This window comes from Syngnathus scovelli, chromosome 17, assembly GCF_024217435.2.
Source record: "Syngnathus scovelli strain Florida chromosome 17, RoL_Ssco_1.2, whole genome shotgun sequence".
NCBI classification, from domain to species: domain Eukaryota; kingdom Metazoa; phylum Chordata; class Actinopteri; order Syngnathiformes; family Syngnathidae; genus Syngnathus; species Syngnathus scovelli.
In genome coordinates, this window is record NC_090863.1 from 11,537,749 (window position 1) to 11,560,236 (window position 22,488).

General features: G+C 42.6%; 3 protein-coding genes and 2 long non-coding RNA genes across 6 annotated transcripts in view; 1 reads left to right on the top strand and 4 right to left on the bottom strand.

Moving 5' to 3' along the window:
* Nucleotides 1-3,398, bottom strand: part of LOC125984886 (uncharacterized) — a 57,892-nt gene extending 54,494 nt beyond the window's left edge. Inside the window, exons 1-4 of one of the 2 annotated variants that reach the window (XR_011085649.1) lie at nucleotides 2,936-3,387; nucleotides 2,739-2,796; nucleotides 863-2,658; nucleotides 38-797 (exon numbers count right to left, since the gene is read on the bottom strand). This is a non-coding gene — a long non-coding RNA (uncharacterized lncRNA). Of the gene's footprint in view, nucleotides 1-37; nucleotides 798-862; nucleotides 2,659-2,738; nucleotides 2,797-2,935 lie in introns of those variants that run through there. The other variant, XR_011085647.1, reaches the window with a different exon arrangement.
* Nucleotides 3,399-4,022: 624 nt separating this feature from the next.
* On the bottom strand, nucleotides 4,023-11,515 carry angptl4 (angiopoietin-like 4). The gene is made up of 7 exons (XM_049747168.2): nucleotides 9,467-11,515; nucleotides 8,567-8,677; nucleotides 8,109-8,193; nucleotides 6,328-6,441; nucleotides 6,135-6,230; nucleotides 5,717-6,001; nucleotides 4,023-5,414 (listed from the first exon to the last, which is right to left on the bottom strand). Exons 1-7 carry the CDS (start codon nucleotides 9,950-9,952, stop codon nucleotides 5,230-5,232), a joined length of 1,362 nt encoding a protein of 453 aa, XP_049603125.1. The 5' UTR covers nucleotides 9,953-11,515; the 3' UTR covers nucleotides 4,023-5,229.
* A 5,860-nt stretch (nucleotides 11,516-17,375) lies between these two features.
* rps28 (ribosomal protein S28) lies at nucleotides 17,376-18,653 on the bottom strand. The gene is made up of 4 exons (XM_049747182.1): nucleotides 18,570-18,653; nucleotides 18,231-18,278; nucleotides 17,646-17,768; nucleotides 17,376-17,501 (listed from the first exon to the last, which is right to left on the bottom strand). The coding sequence occupies exons 1-3, from the start codon at nucleotides 18,606-18,608 to the stop codon at nucleotides 17,646-17,648; spliced, it is 210 nt and encodes a 69-aa protein (XP_049603139.1). The 5' UTR covers nucleotides 18,609-18,653; the 3' UTR covers nucleotides 17,376-17,501.
* A 781-nt stretch (nucleotides 18,654-19,434) lies between these two features.
* si:rp71-39b20.4 (potassium voltage-gated channel subfamily V member 2) lies at nucleotides 19,435-22,088 on the top strand. The gene is made up of 4 exons (XM_049747166.2): nucleotides 19,435-19,961; nucleotides 20,037-20,670; nucleotides 20,845-20,970; nucleotides 21,441-22,088. Exons 1-4 carry the CDS (start codon nucleotides 19,435-19,437, stop codon nucleotides 21,756-21,758), a joined length of 1,605 nt encoding a protein of 534 aa, XP_049603123.1. The 3' UTR covers nucleotides 21,759-22,088.
* LOC125984887 (uncharacterized) overlaps nucleotides 20,666-22,488 on the bottom strand; it is a 61,661-nt gene continuing 59,838 nt past the window's right edge. Inside the window, exon 4 of the long non-coding RNA XR_007487145.2 lies at nucleotides 20,666-20,954. This is a non-coding gene — a long non-coding RNA (uncharacterized lncRNA). The remainder of the gene's footprint in view (nucleotides 20,955-22,488) is intronic.

Genomic DNA, 22,488 nt, shown 5'->3' on the forward strand with positions numbered 1-22,488 from the left:
CGCTTGCGCTTCCCGTCGCTGCGCGGGCGCTTGCCGTCGCTGCGCGGGCGCTTGCGCTTGCCGTCGCTGCGCGGGCGCTTGCGCTTGCAGTCGCTGCGCGGTCGCTTGCCGTCGCTTGGGCTTGCCGTCGCTGCGCGTTTGGCACTCAATGAGGGCTGCACAACATTTTGGAAAATCAATGATATGGCAGTATTGGGCCAGACCACTGCATTGAGGCAAGTTGTGCAAAATTCTTGGATGGAGGTTAACTATTTGATCGCAATGAGATCAGTTAGATGAGTTAACTTTAACTTACATCAATAACTTATCGTCTTAACTCATTACAAATAGTTAGGCAAGAAAACATGTTTCATTTGAGACATGAAAAAACAAATGTTTGCTGTCTTAAAGTGCATGTCAATAACCTAGACCACCATATGGCAGTTTTCCAATACACGTGCAGCCCTACACACACACGTCACCATTGGTGTCCAAATGGCAGCCTCGGGGCACTTGATCAACACACCACATGAATCAACGCAACACTGCTTTGTAGCACAAAATGTCAATGGCAACATTTCGTGATTGATTGAAGTAATTGGTGTCAAAGAATTCTGAATTTGTTTCAGTATGCAGCCCTCAAGCAGACATTGGGACACCGCTGGTGTAATTTAGAAAAAAAAAAATCCATTTCACACGAAGCTGCGCAGGTCGACGCCTCCAGGGAAGCGGGTCTCCCTCAGAAGTCGGCGACTTCAGAGCGATGCCACAGCGGTCCGTTCACCTCTGATCAGATCGTGTCACATCCCGGTCGCCATCTGCAGAAACAGAAACAAATGTTAGAAACTCAAAGAGCACCCCAAGTTGTCGGTCACTTGCTTACTTGAGCACAGCGGCTAGCTACTATTGGTGAGCGTCACCCGGTCGGATCGGGCCGTGCGCCCCCCCCTTTTGCGTCCGGCCTGCAAATGGCAGAACATGCAATGAGTTGGGCGCTGCTCGCATCATTACGTCTTCCTCGTGGACCGGCTCACCCAAACACCGCCCCCTACACCTAGAGAACAAAGGACACACAGCTTAGATCAAGCACGACAGTGGTAGGTTAGAAAAAGACAAAATGTTACCGTCCAATGCTGTCCTACACCTAGGGGAGAACAAAGAACGCAAGTACCACAGTGGTGGTAGGTTAGGGTTAGATGAAGTGCAACAGTGGCAGGTTAGAAAAAGAAAATAGTACAAGTTAAATTGCAAAATTGGACATTCGGGATCGCCTCGCTCCAACGCCGCCCTACACCGATGGGGGAGAACAAAGAACGCAGCAAGCACGACAGTGGCAGGTTAGAAAAAGACACAAAATGGTACAAGTCATATGGCAAGCTTGGACATTGGGCTCCGCGTCAAAGTTCAGTTTTGTCTCCATCCAAGTCACCACGTCCTCCCCTAAGTGAGCCGTCAATGACAACCAAGCGCAAGACACCGCTGGATCCAGATAAGCCACAACCTCTTAAGCAAGACCAACCGTCAGACCCCCAAACACTGTCCACACCTGCAACCTTTCCGTCGTGCACCCATAACCAAAGGCAACCACACTGCCCCCTCCTGGGCACATGATCCGCACACGTCGACTTTTGCAGCGCGATGCTTGATTCTTGACTTGATATGGCCATTGCTCCTTTGCTCCTTTGCATATGGCCATTGCTCCTTTGGATAGGCCATGGCTCCTTTAGATAGGCCATCGCTCCTTTGGATAGGCCATTGTGCCTTTTCATATGGAATTATCCCGGTCGGCTCCTCTTGCAGCCTACAACAGGTTTTCACCTGATTTAGGACTACTCTTCCTCAGTGTCCTCAACATCACTGAAAGGGCTCCTTCAAGAGCCTCCTGCTTGCTTTGTATAGAAGGATGCTGGCTGGGCGGCAGTTTTTAGTGCTACAAAAGACAAGCAAATGATTGCAACAAAAATAGACATTGAGTCGAGTGCCAATGGCATGATTTTTTACCAACAATTATACATACTAGGAGTTTTACATTTGAAAAAAAAATTATATTGTAGTAAGTTGTATGATAATTGATCAAAATTATAGTTCATATTTGAATTTGATACATTCTAAGTAGAGTTTTACATTTGAAAAAATATATAATCATCACATTGAAGTAAATTATGATCATTATTCAGGATTATAATTCATATTTTAATTTCATCATTCATCAACTCCCCTCACATTGGACAGATGATCCAGGTTGGCGGCGTCCAAGACGGGAGAAAATAACACGCGCAAATGTTTGCGGCGTAACGGAACGAGAGCGGGCGGGCGCCATCTTTGAATGGATTTGGTCCGATTTGGACATGACGTAACATATACGTTGCATTCACCAGTTTGCATGACACGGAAATGGCACACGCATCATATAAAATAATTTAAAAAATGGTTAAGTTGACTAGAGTCAAACTAACATTTCCTATAGTCAGACAAACACGCGCTTATCGGCGGCGTCATTTACGAACCGTCTACAGACGGACGAATGAAAAAAATGCTGGCCAGCATGAAAAAACAACAACCGCGAAAGACATTAAATACCACCAAAACGCGCAACGACGCGACGCGACGCAAAGTGGATTGTGGCGTGCCGTGTCGTGCCGTGCCGAAACCTCAAGCACTCCCTAGACAGCGAAAATCCTGCAAGAAATAATAAATGGCATCGTAAGAAACTGCAAACATTTGCTCACGGGCTAAATGGCCTGCGGCCTACAATTTACCTCCAGGCCCACCGTCGCGGTGGACGCGACGTTGCCGAGTCACGAGAGTACGACAATCCTGCGACAAACAAAATGTAAAAAAAAAAAAAAAAGGCTTGTGAGAAAAGGCAGCAAAGCGTGCCAATCGTGCAACAAACACGGCGTCCGTCGTGAAAAACGGCAGGAGACGACAAACATTTGCTAGCATGCTCGCTTACCTGAGAAGCTGTCCGCCGCCGCCGCCACGCGTTTGGTGGCACCTGCATATGATAACTCCCCTTGAGCGAGCACACCTGACTTCAATTGACCTAAAGCCCTGACGTCACAACCGTCGATTCAAATCTTCTTCTCCTGATCGTCCAACGGCGCTCGGCACACTGACGCCACCAGGTGGTCGCCTGTCATGGTGACTACTGTGGAAAGGGCTGCTTCGGACTGACTATCCGTTGAAACTTTCAACACCGAGCATGTTTGGATGGAGGATACCCTATCAATATGACCAAATCTCCTTTGGTTTCCGAGCAGGCTCTGGTCGAGTGGTTAACGCCATTGCCTTCAATCAAATGAAAATATTTGTATCGAGAGTTCATCCTAAAATGAATTGTTCTTGCAAAAATTCTGCTGCCATTGCAGTGCTCCCGTGGACTCATTTTCAAGTCAGTTGCTAAGAAACACCACACCGTTGCACAGAGACAATTCTTGAGTCGTATCAAATCAATGATTTTCAAACGGGTCCAAGCAAGTTTTTCCCTCATGGCTACAAAGATCTTTAGATCTTTTCGTTCACTCTCGTGCACTGAAAACATTCGTTCTTTTGAACCCATCGTTCACTCACGAGCCAACACTACACTGCAGTAGTGATGCACACACACACACACACACACACACACACACACACACACACACACACACACACACACACACACACACACACACACACACACACACACACACACGATGCGACAAACACGATGACACGACTTTTCACGCACCTGCACTTAACGAGGGAATCTTGGGAAACATGTTGGAACGCGGCCCCGAGGACTAGAGCTTGACACCTGTGACCTTTGACCATGATATTTCCCTCATAAAGTGGCCTGTTATTAGGTACACCTGAAAAGGGCGGTGTACCTAATGGAGTGTCCGTGTGATTCCCTCGTTAAGTGCACCTGCGGTAAAACTTTTAGCTCCTGCGGAACGTGAAAGTGACCAAAAACTTTTCACGCAGCTGCGCTTAACGAGGATCTCTTGGAAAACATGTTGGAACGCGGCCACGAGGACTCAGATAACACACACAAGGCAGCACTGGTTTAACCCTATTTTATTGGCTACTGAAGGCCAAAAAGGTCTCTTAAAAAACACACATCAAACAATATAAATTACAAATATAAGATCTTTCTTTTGACAGCATTTAAATAAGAAAAAGGAACGACAACAACACGAGTAACATAAGACAAATGACATTATTCCTTGTTACACTGTGGTACAATATTGGTAAAGAAGTCAATATGACTTAAAATTGTGCAAATCTCCACCCTTAAAAATAATGAAGAATATACATTATGTGATTGAGTAGGTGGAATGGTTTTCAATGACGTTGTGTGAAGCTCATAAAGGAAGCTAAGAACATCTTTGAACATCATCAAGCGTCAGTGTACAGTGATTTCAACTTTACATCATAGTTTTCTATACTTCTATTTCGTCATGTTCATGCAAGAGGGTGCTCTTTTGGTTATCAAAGTCACATCTTGGTCCATATCACTGGCCTCTTATAAAAAAAAATTCCTTGCTGGAATTGATCATCTGTATAGCGATTTAATGCCTGATGCAATCTGGTGGAAAATATAAAGAACCCCAGCAATTTTCAAGAGTCAAGAGTAAAACCCATTTTCATCTTGATGGGTTTTCATTGGCCAAAAGTGTCCATGATCAACCACAAGGTTCAATTTGATGTAAACAGTACAGTAGATTATTGATATCTATATTAAAGAGCTGAGGTTGGAAATCAGAAAATCAGACAAATACCTCCAATCCTTGGGATGTTTTGCAGTAACACAGCTAAAACAAAATAAAAGGAAGCAAATTGGACTCAAAAAGCCCAGAAGGTTAAATTTGCCTGAAAAAAAAATGGCCTCCAACCCAAAACTACTATAGACCAGTTTTTTTAACTGGCTTTGCATTAACGTTGCAGGTTCTCAGCCTCCAAACAACTGCTGATGAGCTTTGACTTGTTGGGAAATTCTGGTCGGATTGGCGGTGCAGCGGACGTGCTACGACTCGCAGCAGTCAAAACCTTCCCACTTGTTGCCGACTTCTCATCTGTGACTCGGGAATGCCGGGAAAGGAGACCGCACCCTCTTTTCCCGCATCTATGTTGAGGGCCTTGGATGAGGTGTGAGGGTGAAAACCTCCACCACATGAACCAAGTTTAACAATAAAGAAAGAATAGTCCAAAATCTACATCTTTCTCCCCCTCTTTTGTCTTGACCTTGCCCGCCATGTGTTTTTTGCTTTAAGATTTCCCCTCGATCACGGCAGGGGCGATCATCATCATGCTGGATTTGAGAGGGTAGTAGCGCCCCCTCCAGGTCTTCCAGAAGATTCCTTGCTTTCTCTGGTGCCGCTGTTTGGGCGGCGGGCTCTGGAAGAATCGCCCATTGAGGTTGGACTGACCACAGTTACTGAACCACCAGCCACCTATGGTGCAAAAAAATGGGAAGTAGGTTAGATGAGAACTGAAAGTCCACATGTGTTGCTACTCCGTTTGTGTTCAGCACTGACATCAGTGCTAGTGTCATTAGCCCATCTATTGCCCTTTGCATTGGGTGTTAGCATTAAGCTAGCAGACTTGTGAGGTAGCTAAACACGCCAAGTGTCATTTTCTTTATCTTAAGTTTAAACTTGAACTGGAAGTGGCAATAAACAGCATGAAAAAAATATCACTTTTTTGCTCTGGTGCAGAGCTATTAACAAGCGTAGGTGTTCTTCAAACATCTCACCGGAAAGATGCTTGGCGCAGTTGGTGTCCTTCTTGTGGTCGTTGTCATGGTCGCGGGTGGAGAAAGGCAGACCGGAAGCGGCGTCGGAGCCCAGCGAGCTTTCCAGAGGACTGAAAGTGCCGACCTCCTGAATCTGGAGCAAGTACTTGCTCTCCGCTCCACCCAGGTGGAAAGGTAGGCGGATGGACGCCAAGTCATCCCCCCAGTCGGAGAGCTTGATTTTCAGGATGTAGCCGCCGTTCTTGGCTATGGAATAGATCTTTTCCAATCCTAACCAGAACTCGCCTAAAAAAAAAAAAACAAACACAAAAAAACGGTGGTCAGTGGAATGGCAGCCAAGGTCGTCACAGCTTTAAGACTTTAAGGATTGAGGAACCACAGGGATGAAAATGTGACGAAGTGTAGGGTTCAAATTTACCATTGAGGCTGCCAAAGCCTTTCTCGTAGGCAGACCACAGCTGGTCAAAGTCCACAGAACCGTCCTGTCGCTTTTGGACCACAGTCCATCCGCCATCTGGGTAGACACGCAGAAAAAAATGGTGTCATTTTCAAGACTAACATAGAATTTCAACTGGAAACTTAAGCGTAAAAAGTGTTCCCCCTCCACTCACCAGCTGTCATCTCACAGAAGACTGGGAAGGGGTCCATATTTTCTGGCTGGATGGTGTAGACCCCGCTGGTGGTCTCCCCTCGCAGGAACAGCTCGTGGCAGTCTGATGGCAACTCTAGAAGAGGAAGAAAAAAAATGGGTTAATACATTTTTACTAAATTCCAAAATACTTCTTACACACATCAAATAATAATATTTTTTTTGTACTCATAAGTAGGTCACTGAAAGTAGTGTTGGCAAATAAAACTATCCTTCCAAGTTGTCTTATCTTGGCAATAGAACACAATGTCTGACATGCTCTCTGACCCTGTAACAACCACTGCAGAGATTGTGTGAGAACTTCTCCTGTGGCTATCAATATGACCTTTCTCCCAGTTCCCAAGCACGCTTCCCTAAGTCAATCGCCACTCTCCTTTAAATTCCTCGTACCGCCATCCGAGGCAACCCCCCCTCCACATCCCACTGGAATGCCTTCCCCACGTGCGAAGCAGCCTGTTGATGACGTAGGCGTGCATGGCCGGTGCATGCTTTGTGCATGGCCAAGACGTGCTCTGTGCATGTTCGGCGAGTTATGGGCCTGCAGTTGTTTTTGGAGTGAGGCGTCTTTTAGGCCTGTCACGTGTCAAATCAATTAATTAAATTAAATTAAAATTTACAGCTTTGTATCATTCACCATGTATTTTTTTTACAATATATTTCATAAAAAATATTATTTTATTTTTCCAATTAATTGATGTTATTTGTTTAAGTTCTACTTCATTTCCATGTTTTGTACTTGATGTGATTTTCATGTCTCATAGTTACCAGACACACCTATGTCAATCGTCTCGGTTATCCTCTTGTTTATTGTTTAAGTGCAGACCTCATTTGCATTTATCGACCTTTACCCCAGAAACATGAACCCTTGGTGAGTTGTGACTGTGTGGCGCTTCAGGGCAGGGGGTTCTTCTGAACTTTAACACACTTCTTAGTCATTAAGATGAGAGCGCCGGAGGAGGAGGAGGGTGTTGTTTGCGAGGATGGGGGAGGAGGAGGGATGTCTGACTCCCTGACAGAACTGGGTGAAAGGTTGCTTGTTGTTCAGGGATGCACACGATAGCAAGTGGGATGTTGCCAATAATGTACTGAAGATATGTGTACAAAGTTCACAGATACGTTTACAGGCAGGCGTAAGAACAAATTGTATTCCAGGGAAGTCTTGTACGCAATAATCAGCGGGAGTGTAATCCGCTTTCCGTGCGTGACCCCGACTGACTGTTCTTGAGACCGAAGAACTTTCCCCCACTTGACATTTTGCCAGAGAGATTTTTAGCAAAGATTTTTAGCACAAAATAAATACACAGGTGTCATTAGTGAACGTGTTGTAGTATTTGTTTGCTGGCGTGGCCTTGTAAGTGACATCATGACTTGGGAGTTTGATTGCGGGATTTACAGCGAGTGTTTGTGCATGTCAGGATTCGTTCAAGATTGCGACGTTCATAAACAGTTTTTGAACAGCCGCAAACGATGGTGATCCAAAAATAAACTTGCTTAACCTCATTTAATCTTCTATTGTTCTGTCCTAATTAAGGCGCTCAAATTACGTCTGCCAAGTGCTGGAGTCAAGCTGGGCAAAGGAGCGTGTTTCCAAATTGATTCTGTTCCTTGATCGTAATTGCGAGTGATTTAAGCTTCTTTGGTGGCTTCACTCAACAGATGGTCAGCCACATTTGGCGTCAGATTGTGTGCCACTTAAGGCGGCGTGTCAGAATTGATTTCCGACGCCTTTTGGCTTTTACTTACCGACTGGTGAGTCACGTTGCTCGGCCCCGCCGCTTGCAACGAAGCCTTCGGTGTTGGTGAACGACCTTTGCCTTGACTGTTGAATCTGGAAGGAAAAAAACACACAGTTGATATTTTGATCTCCCAGTGTTGCTACTTTCCAGGTGATAATATATATATTTTTTTATGTAATTACAGTTTCAAATGTGCAATTTATTTTCGGGCCCTTGAAAACTCACTTATTTACTGTCTATGTACACAATTTGGTGGCATAATCTTTTAAAATGAGTTGAGTAACTTCAATTAGACAGAACTCGTTTGCTGCCATTTAACTACTCAAATTGAAGATGAGTTTTTTTTTATTATCACGTTTTTATTTGTGAAAACAATACAATAATAATAATACAATATATTTTAATGGTGTGAAAGTTGCTTGGGTAGTCTGAAAAATTAATACATTTAGCAAACAACGTGCTCACCTGACTTTGCAGGGTTCGAATGCGCACGTTCTGCTTGTCGAGCTTCTCCTGCTGCAGTTTCATTCGTGCCATCAGATCGTCGATGCGTCTGTTCTGAGCCTCCAGCATTATCTAAAAGAAAAAATACACGCATTCATTCAAAAATTGGCATTTGATCATAATCAATAAGCCTTTTTAATTGCACCTTTGCGTAAAATTCGCTTAATCTGCAGACACCGGCATTTGTTCATTGCAACAAAGTGAAAGTACCATTTTCCCTCCACCCGGCCCACGGGTGGTTATGTAATAGAGAGTGTGTCCAACATACACTGCTTCGAAAAGTTTCAGTCGGCTACGCTGCCTTGTTTCCACGCACGTACAACACGTACAACACGTCCATCGCGAGACGCTGGAGACCCAACCCCCTACTGCAGCGCTTCTACACACGTATATTTCTTGCCACATTATGGATAATTTGTGCACAAAATATTTTGTGGTCACAATTTAATCATCACAAGTTATTCAGTTGTAGCCATGTATGACTATAGCATGCACACAAAAATACTCATAAATATTAGCCACCAAGCATTGCAATGTGTTCACAAAATACAAATTAATAATATTCTTATCATTCCTGGACGAATAGGTAAACAAATCAAGCGCACCTTCGTGCAGGACATCCTGGTTCTAACAGAGGTGCGCTTCATTTGTTTGGCAAGGTGTCCTGAGTTTGGAAGAATACTAAACACTCAAATGAGTATTTTATGCACACGTGACGTCATATCATATTTGTGGCCACAATTTTCATTTGTGTCACGGCAGGGACTGTGTAGCTTTCCCTATAATGAACTTTTTGTGACTGCTGACATTGTGAAGCACCTTGTGAGTATGAAAAGTTCTCAATGGTAAAAGTCTTCTTACCTGGATGCTGTCTGCATCTGTGCCATTCTTCATGTCCCCCTGTACCGAATTTTCCAGACTCTCCTCCAGCCGGCTCAACCTGTCCTTCAACGCCGCCCTCTCCTGCCGCATCTCGTCCGTGGTCTCCCTCAGCTCGGCCGTGACATTGAGCAGCTGCCCCTCTCTGTCCTCCAGCCCCCGGGCCCGAGCCTTCAGGGCCTCCCCCTCGGCCCTCAGCCTCTGGCTCTCCTTGCCCAGTTCGCCGACAGTGCGGTTGTAGACCTTAAGCTTGGTGAAGATGTCCCTCATCTGGACTTTGGTTTTGTCCACATGCTCCTTGAGACCCTGGCCCAGCTGCAGGAGGCCGTGAGCAATGACATTGACATCGTCCCAGGCTGCGAACTGCACACGTTTCTCCTTCTCCGTGCTCCCTTTCTTCTCCATTGGAAAGCCCGTGGCCATGATGAGCACCAGGCACAGAGTCAGAGTGGCTAGCGTGGTCTTCATTGTCTCCAGGTGTCTGTCTCTTCTCTCTTTTAGGTTTGAATGTCCGAGCTGTGGCTCCTGGCCGGACAGTCAAAGCTCAGATGTTATATACTTCCACAGCCCTCGTGTCGAAGCTGCAAGCGGCTCGTCATTGGTTCCCTCAGGAGAAGGAGGGCCGCACCCTCGCTCAGATTTCTGTCCCTCCTCCACCTCTCTGTTAGCCAGGCGGAGGGGGATCATGATTGTATGAACCCATCGTCTCGAGAGAGATATCCTGTAGGTTCATTGTACAATGTGGGATTGACTTACCCGTATCGAAATCTACAGGGAAGGTCAAAGTTCATGACTCGTTTGATACGCAGTCGTCCTATATGCTTTTTTTTTACAGTATACAAGGAAGACCAAATTCAGTGTTGTACAATCCTTGGCAACAATTATGCGACGTCCATTCTAAGAGGATGTTCATTCAGTTGTTCCAATTAGAAGAAAAAAAAAACAGCAGATCACATAGATGGCAAAAAAATAATTTCAAATAGCAACTTTCTGCCTTTAACAATCAGGAATAAAAAAAATAAGTGGTAGTCAGGGACAGTTACATTTTTAGACAAAAGAGAAGGAAAAAATATGGAATCATTCAATTTTGAGGAATAAAATTATGGAATCACACTGTATATTTGTACTTCCTAAACTAACACCTGCATCAGATTAGCTCTGCTTGCTAACACACTTTGGACCAAGTGGATTGAATCATGGCTCCAACATAAGAGATGTCAATTGAAACAAAAGAGGTGTCAAATTTCTTAAGGAAAGTAAAATCATTACGCAATGTTGAAAAAATTGTTGGTTGTTCACAGGCCGTGACCAAGAACAAACAACGCGGAAAGGTTGTTCAAGGGTTGGGGAGTCGTTCACTGGGCTGAAAAAATATCATCATTTACTTAATAACTCAACTTTCATTGCAATATAGTCAAGTACAAAAAAAAATCAGAATAAAAAAAAAAAATCAACTTCTATCACCAGAGAAATTACATTCAATTGTCATCAACCAATAAGAGAATTTTTAAAAATCTGCGTCAATTGATTGCCACTTAAATCAAGATAACAATGATGGAAATGTAAAACATTTTCCAATTGGCGGGTTTCACACATAAAAAAAAAAAAAAACTAAATTGGCTGTTTCAAGCAAATATTTGAATGAGATTTCCTTTGTTTTAAGTTTTAATGTGTCTGCTGGGAAGCTGAACCAGTGTGAGAATTAGGGGAAAGTTCACAGCACAAAAAAAGGCTAGGGCCACATTACACGCACTTTTTTTTTTTTTTTTTTTTTTTTACACAACCTCTGCTGGGAGTTTTGTGTGATGCAGGACCGCAGCACAAAGACTGAGCAGACAAAGTAGGTGAAAGGTAACTGCTGACTGCTGACTGTGCCTGCGGGGGAAAATCGGAGCAGCAGAGGAATTATAGGGCCCTTGCTTATGTGTCTGGAATGTGACAAACATGCCTTATGCTCGCAAAAGCCTCGGCAAAGTGCGTGAGGTTTTTTTCCACCAGGATAGCCAAAAGCTGCTGATTTCCTGGCAGAAAAATAAAATCTTCTCACTGTTCTTACAAGAAACATTTGATGCCTATGAGCCAATTAGAGAAAAAGTGATTTTTTTTTTTTTTTTTTGTGAGAAAATTGCCAATGGAAATACATTGTTGTATCTGTAAAATTCCATGTTTGATCCAGCCAACAATCGTATAGAAATGAGGCCAATGTCAAAAGTATTGGTCATCTCAATCATTCCATCATGGATTGAATCATCAATATCCATTATGAATTCCAAATTATATTCCAAGTATCAGCATGGCTGAGGAACAGTGTATTAAAAAAAAAAAAAAACTCAGTTATGTGAATGGAAATAGTCAGGAAATTTTGTGGCCAGTTAGGTGTTACTAACTGATCTACACCTCAGCACAGCTGCTTATTCAATTTCCCAAAATGGCCGCTCCCGTCGAAACCGGCATGCTGACCTTTTACACAGATTCCAAACCAGGAACATCTGTAAATCCCCAGCACCCCCCACACCCCCTTTTCTTAGTCATGTAGCAGGGGATGAAGAGTGGGTGGAACAAAAGAGTGCTAGAACATGTGGAAGACAAGTTATTCATTTTATGAATGTTACATATAACGTGTTACATGAATAGAAGTCGCATCTTCAACCAGAGCCAGCCAAGGCCTCCGCGGGGCCCAACGCAATAAAATAGCATGCCAAGCAAATGTGTAAATAATGATGTAAGTGTAAGGAAGTATCTGAAATAAGGTGATAAAATGGCAAAAAACAACAAAAAGTGAAATAGCTATAAAACAACTATATAACATTGCTTAAAAACCGCTGTTACAAAATCTTCATGCTTGCTTCCTTCTATTAATAACTCATTTATCCTTGCCGATATGAATGAAAGGCAGCCTTGATTATGTTACTTGCGCTAATTACATGCTATTGATTTATTAGCGTGACTCTGCAGAGATTTGGATTACATTTGACAGACAGGCAGGCAGACAAAGACCAGCACAAAGGAGGGTTTAAAAGAATTAAGAATGAATTACATGTTGCTAGGTGGTAAGTAATAATCTGAAATTATGCCAGTAATATTTGTACAATTTTTGCAAAGGGATGTATGATAATGCATAATTATGAATGATGCACCCCCCAAAAAAGCCTACTGGAACGCCTGAACTTTATTTAGGGTTCATCAGAGGCACTTTTATAGGTAGTAGTTCCCATTTAACATGATTTTGAATGTGATTCGTTCATTTCTGAACCCAACCACCTCCCAGGTATGAGGGTGTGCACACTTGCGCAACTCCAGTAAGACTTATCCATATTTGCTATTCATGCCTGTTTCCCCTCAAAAGGGCTTCTGTCTCACAGGCCAATGCAGCTCATTACTGTCCCCTAGTGGCACAAGAGCACAAATCAGTTTCTATTGCCCAACTTCATCACTATATTGACAGCGTAAGACGGATAGCAATGAAATGCTCCAATTTAGAACATTTGTGAAGTACAGTTTAGTTGTATCAAACTTCTTTTGGATGTTAAACTTATCAAATAATTTTCCGTAGGTGCCGCACAAGCTTTTGCAAATTCTTCTCGTTCATTCCACACTAGTCATGCATGGACATGTGTTGGTATGATAGGGGAACAAGACACATTATTTTTTTTTGTAGCTGTCCAATAGTGTTTAAGGCTGAAAGATCAGTTTGCTTCATCGTCAAATTCCTGTCCGGTTCGTGGGCCAAATGAGCCTCCCATCCGTGGGGACGCAGAAAAGTACAGATTGTGAACTATGCATACATGTACTGTATGGTCTGTGGTTGACCTCGGCAGCTGTGTGTGCTCTGAGTTCCTAATGGGTGCACAAAGTCGTATCGTGTCCTCATTTACGGTGTTACGTATTCATCCGAGACTGCAAACATTGGCTGAGCGCTTGCTATGTTTAACAGGCTTCGTTTATCTTTGGTATTCTCACTTAAACAGACAAGAGTGCGTGCGACCGTGAGCAGGTCATTTGGAAGCGAGGCTTTCCGTGTGATATTTTGGGATGATTATATTCCCTAAGTGAAAAACAAAAAAGCACTTTTACAAGGGTCAAGGATAGATCCCATGCTTTAAATCACGCAAAAGCATTTTTACCATGTCAGGGGATTTGCACAAATGACTGATGGAACTCTCCAGAAGACAGTTTGCCCTTTTCTCTAAGCAGGATGTCTCCAAGGTGCTGAGTTTCGCTTCCTAAAGTTTGCTCTCGGTCCCTAACCAGACCCCCTTTTTCCATTTTTACTGCGGTTCCGTGCTTGCTTCCCACCAACCAACTGACCTCTTTGCAAACTTTCATGCAAACGTTACTGGTAGAATGTAACTCATCATAATCCTACAAAAGTGTTAGCGATCCTTTATAGGCTCGTTTGTAATTAAAGGGGGAGTCATCCACCAAATTTTCTTAACAATATGCTGTATGTGCCCTCACTAGCCTAAACACGGCATTCTGATTAATATTGCGTTTGTGAAATATGAATTAAGCAGAAAATTCACTTGTTTATTTCCAATCGAGGCGGCCATTTTGCCACTTTCTGTCGACTGAAAATGACACATCACATTTGGCAGGTCTCAGGTCACAACCAATCATGGCTCTGTTTCAGAAAACCGGTGAGCTGTGATTGGTTGCGACCTAAAACCTGGAAACCGTGATGTCATTTTCAGTTGACAGCAAGTGGCAAAATGGCCGCCCCGTGAGATGGATTAAAAACAGGTGGAGTTTGCCTGTTGAATTCATATTTCAAACAAAACATTAATCAGAGCAATGTCTTTCGACTAGTTGGGCTGCACAGAACATATTATTTCAAAGACAAATTGGGGGTTGACTTCCTCGTTAAGGAAAACAATACAGGCAAATCCACTTTATGTCGTTCAAGCTTTTGACGCAGCACGCTGTGTGAGTGTGTGACCGCTGACCATCTGCTCAATTGGTTCAATAATCTCCATAATCTGTGTTAATCTCACCAATCTGTACTCCTAATTGCTGTGGTGGCCTCAGAACTAACATTATTTTATGAGTCATTCTTTGTCCCCGAATGCAAATGAAATGAGGGAAATAAATATGATAATTCGACGTACACATAGTTTGGGTACAACACAAGTAGAACGATTCGATTTGGTTTTGATTCAGTAGGATTGTGATTCCGTTCAATATGGTATGTCTGTATTTTTTGTTAATGTAAGAGAAAACTGAGAATCTGGGTCGCTCAGACAATTTCCAACAAAAAAATGAAAATTGAGTAAAAAAAGACCGGATTTTGTAATTATCAATGCAATCCTGTTTGTTTATTTAACATGGCATATTGAAATTTGTTTGCTTCAAATGTCATGCCCCACAATTAATATTATATATGGATTTTATTGACTTGGTTTCAACCACTGGATTTATAGCCGTATAAAAAGGTATTGTTGATCTACTTTTATTCGAATAAATAAAAAAAGGCCTAAAAATATTTAAAAAATATACTGTGCTCTTTGTGTAACACGTAAACATTTCACAATTTATTATTTCATCTGTCCATTAAACTCAAACTGCCACCTCTGCGGTTTGTCCAAAGCCTGCCAACATGTGGATGAGTTGACAGTGCAGCCGTGTGCCAGGCCAGAGTTCACAAAGTTTTGTTTTGTCACTGCTTTCTCCACAGCGGCCGTCAACAACAGCCAAGCATGTGAGCCAGCGTGGCCTCTCTCTCGTCTGTGTGTGCACCTGCTGTTGTTGTGCCGTGAAAACGTTGTGTACGAATTCTGCTGAAAAAGACATTTGGTATGCCTTGTGCGCGGCGGGCCATCTTGAGGCTTCTCTAAATAAATGCCCGTCTTGTTTTGTGACCTTCGCGTGATGAAGTCTCCCCTTTTGCTCTTTGGCTCGCTTTTAAAAGCCAATCAACAGCGCGCTGGCCCTGTTTGGCTTTTTCTGGTCGAACATCAAGCATTTCTTCCTTTTTTGCGCTTATTTTTTCTCATTGCGGTACATCGCTCTTGCCCCCATGTGAGTGTCGTTTGATCATGCGGGCTTTTTATGCAGCTTTCATGCGTTTCCAGAGAGCTAGTGAATTGAAGCCCTGTGCCTTTTTTTTTTAAGTCCAACTTGGCGAAGTCGCAAGCTTTTAGTGTTATTGAACTGACAGTTGAGTGAGGCCTGCACTCAGCGGACATGCCCAGGGTGCTTGAGAGCAGAGACAACGACTTGATTTTTCGCTTTTTTAAAGCCTCATCTTCTATACCATTAAAAAAAAAAAATCCATTAAAAATTATCGTAGTTGTTAATAACATTCTGGTGTGTGAAATTTAGGATATACGTATATTTATTTTGACTTCACAGGGCACTTCAAAATTACCATCTTTTTTTTAAAATGACCATGTACGGTAACGTTTTTGAACTGAAGACACAGTGGCCTTGTCCTTATTGATGTTATGAGGTATAATATTGCAGATACGTAATCATGTGAAGACATATTTCGCTGCTGCTGTTTTCTACTGGCTGAGTCTGACCTTGACGACACGGGGCCAAATAAGGAGGCGGCCTTGGTTTGGGAATGGGAAGGAAATGGCTCGTTTCATTGCCCCCTCAATGCAGTTAAGTTATCCCTTGTACCCCAAAACATAATATTTCCATTTCCATGCTTCACTGTGCAGATGGTGTTTCTTGGGACATGCTCATATTTTTAATCTGCCAAAAACAGTGGCTTGAATTGATGTCACGTAGCTCAACTTGACTCTCATCTGACCCCAAAATTTCCTCCCAGGCATTCTCAGAGCCATTTAGATGTTTAAAAGTGGAACTCAAGTCAAGCTGTTGTTTTGCAATAATATAGGCCCCTACTAGTCGAAACATGGCATCGTGATTATAATATAAATTGTCATACAAGAACCTATTATCGACTGCTTCTACTTATAGCTTTGTTTATCACTTGTTTGCTGTTTTCTCATGTTGCTTTTCTGGCTGGCACATTTGCCTGAGTGAGCAAAGCAGCAGATTGTGTTTACTTGCTGTGTGCAAACACAAGCAAAGGTGTCATGACAACTTTTAAGACTTTGCAAAAGAAAAAAAATACACGAAAGACTAGCAATCAGCATCTCTGTATTAGTAATTCTCAGAACGTCAGTGAGTGTTGGAAAAATACAAAGTGAATAATTCTGAAATCTACAACCTGGAGCTGAAGATTTTGCGGACAACACACAAGTGAAACTGACCTGCTTTCCTGTTCAAACAACCACTGGAATTCTTCCACAGCCTCCAGCTGGAATTCAGACGCATTCCTTCATGGTAAAACACAACAGAAAAGTCAACTCATTGACCCTAAGTGTATTAGCACACAAAGACAATTCAGCACAGTAAGATAACAATTATTTCAAGCGAGGAACATTTATTTCCACATTCCTGCACACTAGAACAACTGCATGTTTCCGTTCTCTCACCGTGGTTCGATGAAGTAATTCACTTTTTAATTACCTGTCCAGTGAATCTCCAGTCCTCTGGGGCAAACTTCGAAAACATGCAGGAATGCAGCCCCCGAGGACTGGAGTTTGACACCTGTGCCCCACATAGTCGCAAACTTATTTTTGAACTGTAAGTGGCTGAGAAAATGTGGCGTCTGTCCGCTGTTTAGTGGTTAGGCCTAAGCAATGTTACTCTGGCGCCATCTAGCGGATTCTTGGTGTTATGACGTTTGAAGCGCGTTGCCGAATGCAGTCATGTATTTTAAATTACGAAAGTATGTCACTCCTTTCCCGATGCAGCTTCTAAAATTCGGTGTGGTCCGCGTTGCTGTTACAATTTGCCTGTACTGAACACCCAAACATTTTTTTCCAGTCGCTTACTTTGAAATGAAATATTTGAAAAAAAAAAAAAAAAATCCACATCGTTCTCTCACAGACCATATTTATTTGAAAAACATTTGAATGAGTGAGATGTCAGCCTTGTCGTATTAAACTTGACAGAGTCATGTGCTCCACAACATCCGGCCAGCACCACAACTTCAGCGGGCTCTCTGGAGGGAGGAATAAATAAAAAACAAACAAAAAAAACAGCCATTTGAGACAAATCAATTAAGATACAGCATGTTTGTAACCAAGCTTGGAGAAACAAGACATACCAAATGCGAAAACTATAACAACTGTTGTGATGAGCTCACCTATCGCAGCCTCCTGGCTTCTCTTTCAGACTCCAAAAGTGTCAGCACATCTCCTTCTCTGACTGGGCCCTTTACGTTCCTGATGATGGAACGGTTACTGTCGTCCATGAACTCAACACGGACCTACAAAGAATCGGGGACATTCGTTCTTTCAGATCTAAAATTTAACTTCTGGGAGAGGGAGTTCCAATCTGATGTGCCCTAGGAAATGATCAAATTTCTTGTGATTCTCATACACTCAATGACAGAATTTAAATAACCTGTGTAATTTTAAATACATAATTTTGTGACATTTGTCTGATGTGCCTTGAGAATTTACTGTAAAACATATGACTTGGTTTAATAAAGGTTGCTAAACGTCAGGTTACAGTAGCATCCATATCATACAATGTGTTTGAATAAATAAAATCAAATGCAGGGTTGGACAAAGTGTGCTATAGGCTTGTTTTAAGATGTCATTTTGAAGGGGGTAAGGTAAAATACATATGGAATATTATCAAAACATATAATTTCAATGATAGACACAGTTGAATATTGATCAGTCGATACTAATAAACATTTAAGCCACGACATACAATGACATACCTGTGTACATTGTCCCTGGGAGCCAGTTCTTCCAAGCACCCTGGTAACCTAAAATTTTCATAAAATGTTTATCACATACTGCCAAAATCGTTTGGAAAATTTCAAAACGGTAAACTAGGCATCAACGGCGTTTAATAACGTTAGCTTAGCTTCCGAAGTTAGCAATCGGACCGACAGGCCTTCGTAACAGAAAGGCGAGTCGAGAAGAGCCGTTGAATAATCCGGCCAAACACTGTCGTTTAACTCAAAGATTTCGGTTTGTAGTGGGACACTGAATAACATACAGACTATATAATCGTGTCGAGTGGATAAATCGAACTGAAATTGAGCTTTTCTTACTCTTGCGAGCTTGATCGGCTGCACGCGGCTGGCATCCATGTTGGTGGTTCGACCGGAAAGGGCGTTGCAGAAAAGGCGGAAGTACTAAAACACAACGATGTCGGAGTCGTTTAAAGTTTGACATTTATTTAATTAATATGTACTACTTTTAGTATTGTAGTTGTGTATATCTATGAAAATCGAACTCAAAATGAAAAATAAAATTTGAAATAATAAAATGCAGTTAGACTGTGGACCATACACTCGTTCACCTGAAGGTGGTGCACTTGCACTCTTTTATTATGTATACCCCTACAAGAGCTTTCTTTATCTTACCTACAAGTCAAGTTTCAAAAAATCTCTATAGAACGATACTTGGCAAACAGTGTACACAAGGCTTACTTGAATAAATGTGCAAATTTTTCATCTATTACATATTTTCTTTGAGCTAACAATATTGCTTATCATAATGTTCAACTTTGAATTTTGAAACTCAGTTAGACCCTGACATCAGAATTAGTCTTTACCATTAGTATGGACTTGGATGGTTCACAGCTTCGTTGGTAACGCAACACCATTATCCCAACACTCTCGTTGTCGTCAGAGTTCCAAGCCTTAAATCACGGCACTAATCCCTGTGAACAGTATTTTTAACTTGCGTTTGGACAGAAAGAGCAGCAATAGGATTAGAGAATCAGTGAGGCAGCTGACTCCCCGACTCATGCACCTGATCTTCTTGCATGCTGAGAAACAAGAACTGCAGCTTTTTCAACCTGTAAGCATTTTACCCCCATCTGGTTTAAATGGCGATTCTGCGGAATAATGTTCTAGTTATCATCCACTGACTTCCTCTGTAGAATTGAAGGTGCTGTGAGGAGCCGCCACGATGGAGGTTGTTAAACCCAAGTTGAAAGTGCTGAAGAAGCGGCGTTCTAGTCTTTTTGCCACGATTAAACGGGATAGGAGCTTTTCGCAAAGCATAGAGGAGCAAGAGGGTGAATTCCCGTTTTCTCAGGACAGTTCTGTGAAGTTATGGACATCCATGGACAACCTGGACACGGTGGATGAGCAGAAAGCGGAGAGCAAGGACTCATCAAAATTGAGGAAACCAAACATCGTGAACCTCAACGTGGGCGGGAAGGTGTTTCACATTCCCAAACATCTGGTCCTGCGACACCCCAAAACCAGAATTGGAATCTTGGCCCTGTGTGAAGATCCGTCCAAGCGTCTGACGCTCTGTGACGATTACAACGTTCAGAACAATGAATTCTTTTTTGACAGGGACCCGATGTTTTTCCATTACATCTTCCACTATTACTGCAGCAACGTTTTGTGGGTGATGGAGAGTCTCTGCCCTGTTAACTTTGAAGAAGAGATGGCTTTTTGGGGGCTGAAACTGAAGGACACGCCAAGGTGCGGTATTCATTGTCATTCTCGTTTAATCTTACGAGTCAAATTGGTTCGATTGCATCTTCTTGCTCTCCTCAGGTGCTGCCGTATTCTGTTTGAGGAGAAGGTGGATGACATAAGAGACCAACTGAAGGTCAACCAGGAGCTCATCGATGAGATCAAACCTCACCAAGACGACGAGGGCTACAAGACCATGTTTCTCGGCAAACTTCGGAAGATTCTCTGGGACCTGATGGAGAACCCGTACTCTTCCATGCCAGCCAAAGCCTTTGCTGTGTTTTCCAGTCTCTTTGTGCTCATCTCCATCGTTTCCATGACGATGAACACAGTGGACGAACTCAGGAGATACAAACTGGCCGGCAAAACCTACATGGAGTGGGTGGAGATCGCCTCCATCCTTTTCTTCACTATGGAGTACTTCTTGCGCTTGCTCACCACGTCCGACATCAAGCATTTTGTCAAGAGCGCTCTCAACTTTGTCGACATTGTGGCCGTCATGCCCTACTTCATCCAGATCATGTTTGAGACGTTTGTGATCGATTCGGAGGACATGAGTGCAAAGGAAGATTTGAAGGCCATGGCGAGGGTCAGCAAAGTCAGCAAGGTGCTCAAAGTCGTCAAGTTAATGCGCATCTTCCGGATTCTCAAGCTCGCCCGACACTCTACAGGCATGAGGGCGTTTGGTTTCACCATTCGTCAATGTTCTGAGCAGGTAGGAAGCAAAAACAAATCTTAAATCCAATCGAAGAGCTCCTTTCCAAAATGAAATGCAGTATGTCAAGTTTGAACCAATTGTTTTCACAGGACACAATCAATTGATGTAAAATTGTGCAATGTTGTATTTGAAAAAAAACTAAACAGTTGTTTTTGCATGATTGTCTTTTAGGTGTGTTGTCTGTTTCTCTTCATCGCCATGGGAATCTTTACCTTCTCAGCTCTGATGCATTCAGTCGAGGTGGACCAGCCTGGAACACCATTCAGCAGCATCCCGGATGCCTGGTGGTGGGCAGCGGTAAGGACATGAGGGGGGTGGCCCTACTCAAAATATTTATTTAAATACGACAGCAAACTTGGAGGACAGACTTTAAAACAGGTGGCTCCTATTTCGGAATGGAAAAAAAGAAAAACAATCTAATGATGTTATCATAACAAACAGCTGGACTTGGGCACATTTCACAAATCCCCGACATTGCCATATGTCATCTATTTTGTTAAATATTTTTTTGGGTCCATTACCCCCTCTTTCATTTAGGTATTTATTTTTGAGGGCCCGCTATTGACTTATGTGTGTCTAATCCACTGCAATGACTCAGTGATTACATTTGAAGGAATTTGCAACTCGCTCCTAAAAACTTCACCAACTGAGAATAATAATAATAATAATTATTATTATTATTATTATTACTGTTATTATTATTTTGTTCAGTGGATTCATTCAAAAACGTCTTGAATGTTAACAACACATTTATTTTATTTGTCAAGGTGAGCATCTCCACCGTGGGCTACGGAGACGTGGTCCCCATCTCCTATCTGGGGCGCTGTGTGGCCTTTGGCTGCATCTCTTTCGGCATCATTCTCAACGGCATGCCCATTTCCATTCTCTTCAACAAGTTTTCCGACTACTACGCCAAACTGAAGGAGCAAGAGTACACCTTTTCAAACACCGAGCGTACCTTTCAGCTCGAGAGACGTCTGAGAAATAAATGTAACAACTGCGTGCAAACCCAGGTCGAGGATTCCGACGATGAGGTTCACTATCGGCCCGGTGGAAGGCAGACTACTTTTGAGGGAGAAGAATAAAGTATAAAAAAAAAAAATAAAATCAGGCAGATTGCAACCTCATTAACCCTAAATGGCCTTAAGACGTGTGGGCCTCAAAAGACCTGCAGCTGCTTGCCACTTTAGTAACATTATGAACAATGCAGATGAGGAAGTGAAGACAACTACCAGACAATACTGGTGCTATGCTATCTTCCAAAAATAAAAAGATGCTCACTCGTGTGTTCATACATGTAAATTATAATGGTGATATGCAAAGTGAAGTTTGACAACATGCTGTCAGTGGCAGATTATTAAAGAATGCGTAAAAATTCTCTCAGGTGTAGAAAATAAAAGACTCTGACTTTGTTACTTTGTGACTTGATTTTGGGTGTTTCTGTTTCATGCAAATTCCAAATACATTTCTAGCGACTTTTTATTAGAGAATTCTGGAGAGTCCCATGTTTTTGTGAAAAATACATTTGACGACAATGTGCATTGTCCGAAGAATTTATGTTTTCGATTTGTATATCAATTATACATGGATTTTCACTATTTGTGGGCTGGGCTTTTGATAAATTACACAACAAAAAAAAAACATTCTGTGTGTGCATCAAAGTGGGCATGGAGGAGCAGTGACACCAGCCATCAAGTCCAACAGTGTCATTTTTGTTGTCAAGGATTACTGGGATTTGCACTTGCGCCTCCCTCCTGTCCAGACAAGGACAAAGCGTAATCATGAGCTGTGCTATTCTGGTACCACACTTAAAGT